The sequence below is a fragment of the Arachis duranensis genome, chromosome 6 (genome assembly GCF_000817695.3).
Source record: "Arachis duranensis cultivar V14167 chromosome 6, aradu.V14167.gnm2.J7QH, whole genome shotgun sequence".
Taxonomy (NCBI): Eukaryota; Viridiplantae; Streptophyta; class Magnoliopsida; order Fabales; family Fabaceae; genus Arachis; species Arachis duranensis.
In genome coordinates, this window is record NC_029777.3 from 67,284,083 (window position 1) to 67,289,114 (window position 5,032).

General features: G+C 41.0%; 1 protein-coding gene across 1 annotated transcript; it reads right to left on the reverse strand.

Moving 5' to 3' along the window:
- Window positions 1-1,504: 1,504 nt before the first annotated feature.
- Window positions 1,505-3,217, reverse strand: LOC107493983 (uncharacterized). Its single transcript, XM_016115021.1, has 3 exons — window positions 2,524-3,217; window positions 2,104-2,376; window positions 1,505-1,986 (listed from the first exon to the last, which is right to left on the reverse strand). Exons 1-3 carry the CDS (start codon window positions 3,215-3,217, stop codon window positions 1,505-1,507), a joined length of 1,449 nt encoding a protein of 482 aa, XP_015970507.1.
- Between the last annotated feature and the right edge of the window lie 1,815 nt (window positions 3,218-5,032).

Consider the following 5,032-nt stretch of genomic DNA (forward strand, 5'->3'; position numbering starts at 1 on the left):
AGAAGCACAAAAAAAGGAGAAAAAAAGAGCTTTGGGGTACACTTTGAAGTTGGGGTACACTTTGGAGCCTTAGGCCACGCTCGTCCCTGGCGCACCAATTTTCGTCCATGGCGCACCAATTTTCTTCCCTGGCAGCACCAACGCGCACACTCTTCGACCCTGGCAGCACCACAATTTTCTGCCCTGCCCTTGGCGCGGGCAGGGCAGCGTTTGGCGTTCCTGGCAGCACCAAGCCGCACCAAACTCGCGCCAGACTCGCACCATGCCGCACCAGCTCGCACCACCATGCATCAATTTTCTGCCCTGCCCTCCACAAGGGCAGGGCAGCCTCCTGGGAGCAACATGGGCCAAGGCAGGGCAGCCTCCTGGGAGCAACATGGGCCAAAATCAACCAAAATTCAAATTAATTCAATTCTTCAACAAATTGAATCAAGGCCAACCAAACCCATTTCTCCTCAAATCCAAAGCAAGCAAAGCCCACTCAACATGACTCAAAGGCACATGGATCAATTAAATTAGGATTTTCATTTTTGTAATTTGTTTTAATTTCATTTTCATTTTTCACTTTGAAAAGCCTATATAAAGGCATCACTCTCATTTCAGGGAGGGAGGAGCTCCACTAAGGAATATTAGGATCTGATAGCTCTCTCTTTTAATTTTCCTTTCTGCTTGAATCTTGGATTGAGATTTGAAGAAATTATTTGGATTGAGATTTGAAGGAATTCTATTTTATTCTTGATCTAAGATTGCTCTTTGTTGATTTTCTGCATAATTCAGTGGATTGAGTTTTGGATCCAAGTTTTTCTCTACGGCTTTCATCTTTCTTTCTTCTTCAATTTGCTTTCTACTTTGATCAAGGAAGGGATTGAGATCTAGACTTGTTTTCTAGTCTCCTCCACCCCTGAGATCTTCAATCTTCCTTTAGCTATTGAAATTGAGCTGCATTTTACTTTCTGTTTCATTCCTCTTCTGCTACATTTACTTTTCTGCAATTTCCTTTCCTGCATTCTCCACTTTCACATTTTTATTCACATTGAGCTTGATTTAATTTCCTGCACATTTACATTTTCTGCAATTTAAATTTCTAGTTGCTTAATCTATTGCTCTCTTTAATTTCCAGCACCCACTCTCCTTTATATTTGATGCAATTTATATTTCTTGTCATTTAAGATTCTTGCAATTTTACTTTCTTGTTCTTTAAGTTACTTGCAATTTTACTTTCTGCACTTTAATTTTCCTTGCTATTTACTTTCTGTTGGTTACACTTCATCCAAATTTACTTCAATGTTAGCTTGACTAAACTAATCACCCACTAAAATTTCTTGATCCATCAATCCCTGTGGGATCGACCTCACTCTAAGTGAGTTATTACTACTTGATGCGACCCGGTATACTTGCCGGTTGGATTTGTGTGTTGGAAATTCATTTTTCCACAAAAACACCATCATTGGGTTGCCTCCCAACAAGCGCTCTTTTAATGTCATTAGCTTGACGGTCAGTTTCCTCAGTTGAGGTGATATTTAACCTTGTCCTTCTCCTCTACATCTCCCAAGTAATGTTTGAGTCTTTGACCATTCACAGTGAAGGTTCTTTGTGACTTTTCTTCCATGATTTCTACTTGTCCATATTGGGAGACCTTGGTGACAAGGAATGGTCCAGACCACCTTGATTTTAGCTTCCCTGGAAATAGCTTCAGCCTAGAATTGTAGAGCAATACTTTTTGTCCCTCTTCAAATTTCCTTGGGGCTATGTTGCTGTCATGCTTCTTCTTTGCTCTTTCTTTGTAAATTTTGGCATTCTCATAAGCTTCAGCTCTAAATTCTTCCAACTCTTGAATTTGCAACATCCTTCTTTCTCCAGCAGCCTTGCTGTCCAAGTTCAAGAGTTTCAAGGCCCAGAATGCCTTGTGCTCCAACTCTAGTGGCAAATGGCAAGCCTTTCCATATACTAGTTGGTAAGGAGACATTCCAATTGGTGTTTTGAAAGCTGTCCTATATGCCCAAAGAGCATCATCTAGCTTAATCGTCCAGTCCTTCCTTGAAGCTCCCACAGTCTTTTCCAAGATTCTTTTGAGTTCCCTATTAGATATTTCGGCTTGCCCACTTGTCTGTGGATGGTATGGTGTGGCAACCTTATGTTTGACTCCATATTTTAGAAGCAATGCCTCTAATGGTTTGTTGCAGAAGTGGCTTCCTCCATCACTGATGATTGCTCTTGGAACCCCAAAACGGCAAAAAATGTGTTTTCTGAGGAAGTTCATGACTACCTTATTATCATTGGTTGGAGTTGCTATTGCTTCAACCCATTTTGATACATAGTCTACTGCCACAAGAATGTAATTATTTGAGTATGAGGTGGGAAAGGGTCCCATGAAATCTATCCCCCATACATCAAACAATTCAAGTTCCAGAATGAATTGTTGTGGCGTTTCATTTCTTCTTGGCAGGTTTCCCGCTTTCTGGCATTCATGGCAGTGCTTCACTAGTTCCTTTGCATCTTTGAAGATAGTGGGCCAATAAAAACCACACTGCAACACCTTGGTTGCTGTTCTTTCTCCTGCAAAATGTCCTCCATAAGTGGAGCCATGGCAGTCCCATAAGACTTCCCTTCCTTCTTCCTCTGATATGCATCTTCTGAGTATGCCATCCGAGCATTTTTTGAACAAGTATGGTTCATCCCAGATGAAGTATTTGGCATCATTTACTAATTTCTTCTTTTGATGCTTGTTAAATTCCAACGGTAAACTCCCAGTGGCTTTGAAGTTTGCTATGTCTGCAAACCAGGGTGCTTTGTGAATTACCATGAGTTGTTCATCAGGAAAGCATTCATTTATATGTGTGCTTTGTGTGCTTCCTTCTTCACATGGTATCCTTGATAAATGGTCTGCTACCTTGTTCTCTACACCCTTCTTGTCTTTGATTTCAATGTCAAATTCCTGCAACAAAAGAACCCATCTAATAAGTCTTGGTTTGGATTCTTGTTTAGCAAGTAAGTATTTTAAAGCTGAATGATCAGTGCAGACAATGACTTTAGATCCAATGAGATAGGATCTAAATTTGTCAAATGCAAAGACTATTGCTAAGAGTTCTTTTTCAGTAGTTGTGTAATTCCTTTGGTTATCATTCAAGACTTTACTGGCATAATAAATCACATGTACCAAATTGTCTTTCCTTTGTCCTAACACTGCCCCAATAGCAAGGTCTGATGCATCACACATCAGTTCAAAAGGTAGGTTCCAATCAGGTGGGGCAATGATAGGTGCAGAAGAAAGTTTTTGCTTCAAAAGTTCATATGCTAGCATGCAATTTTTATCAAATACAAAGGGTGTATCAGAGACAAGTAAGTTACTCAAAGGTGTGGCTATTTTAGAAAAGTCTCTAATAAACCTTCTGTAGGTGTATCAGAGACAAGCAAGTTACTCAAAGGTTTGGCTATTTTAGAAAAGTCTCTAATAAACCTTCTGTAGAAGCCAGCGTGTCCCAAAAAACTCCTAACTGCCTTGACATTACTTGGTGGAGGTAGTTTTTTAATGAGTTCCACCTTAGCTCTATCCACCTCAATGCCTCTATTAGAGATTTTGTGGCCAAGGACTATTCCTTCTGTGACCATGAAATGACACTTTTCCCAGTTTAATACTAGGTTGGTCTCTTGGCATCTCTTAAGCACCAAGGCAAGGTGGTGTAGGCAGCTAGGAAAAGAATTTCCAAACACAGAAAAATCATCCATGAAAACTTCAATAAACTTTTCGATCATGTCCGAAAAGATGGACAGCATGCACCTTTGGAAAGTGCCAGGTGCATTGCACAATCCAAAGGGCATGCGTCTATACGCAAAAACTCCATATGGACAAACAAATGATGTTTTCTCTTGATCTCTTGGATCAACTACTATCTGATTATAGCCTGAGTATCCATCCAGAAAGCAATAGTAAGCATGTCCTGTAAGCCTTTCAAGCATCTGATCCATGAATGGAGTGGAAAATGATCTTTTCTGGTGGCTTTATTGAGCTTCCTGTAGTCTATGCACATCTTCCACCCAGTGACAGTTCTTGTGGGTATGAGTTCGTTCCTCTCATTTGGCACCACAGTTATGCCACCTTTCTTGGGAACTACATGGATGGGACTAACCCATGGGCTATCAGAAATGGGGAAGATTACCCCTGCCTGCCATAACTTCATGACCTCCTTTTGTACCACTTCTTTCATGACGGGATTCAATCTTCTCTGAGCTTGAATGGAGGGTCTAGCATCCTCTTCTAACAAGATTTTATGCATGCATATGGATGAACTTATCCCCTTCAAATCAGCTAGGGTCCATCCAATGGCATCTTGATGAGTTTGTAGCACCTTGATCAATTCTTCTTCCTGTTCTTGGCTCAGTGCAGAGCTAATGATAACAGGATGGCTCTTATCACTACCCAAGTATGCATACTTGAGATTAGGGGGCAATGCTTTGAGCTCAGGTTTTGATGCTTCCTTCTCTTCTTTCACTCTCTCAGGCATGCTTTGCATGGTTGTTTCAGCAGCCTTGAAGTCACTAACTTCAATATCCTTGGTGAACTCCTCCTCTGCCACTTCCCTTGTGGTTTCCTCAAAGGTTTCTTGTATTGCAATGTCCACTACATCCACCCTCATGCATTCCTTTAGTGATTCTGATGGATAGCTCATTGCCTTGAATACGTTAAACACCAATTTCTCATCATGTAGTCTAAGAGTGAGTTCACCCTTTTGGACATCTATGATGGCTCCAGCAGTAGCCAGGAAGGGTCTTCCCAGAATTATTGAAGCTTTGGCTTCTTCCTCCATATCTAACACCACAAAGTCGGCAGGAAATATAAAATCTCCCACTTTCACCAACAAATCCTCAACTATCCCATGAGGGAATTTAAAAGTTTGATCTGCCAATTGGAGGGCCATTCTTGTTGTTTTGGCTTCCTCAATCTTCATTCTTCTCATCATTGTTAGAGACATCAAATTGATACTGGCTCCTAAGTCACACAAGGCCTTCTCCATCATGACTTCTCCTATGATGC

What these genes read in the sequence shown, in the direction of transcription:
- LOC107493983 (XM_016115021.1), bottom strand. Translation starts at nt 3,217, where the DNA reads ATGTGTGATGCATCAGACCTTGCTATTGGGGCAGTGTTAGGACAAAGG. An exon ending in AACCAAGGTGTTGCAGTGTG is followed by an intron (nt 2,377 to 2,523) that starts GTTTTTATTGGC and finishes TATGGGGGATAG; the next exon opens with ATTTCATGGGACCCTTTCCC. An exon ending in ACCATACCATCCACAGACAA is followed by an intron (nt 1,987 to 2,103) that starts GTGGGCAAGCCG and finishes CATATAGGACAG; the next exon opens with CTTTCAAAACACCAATTGGA.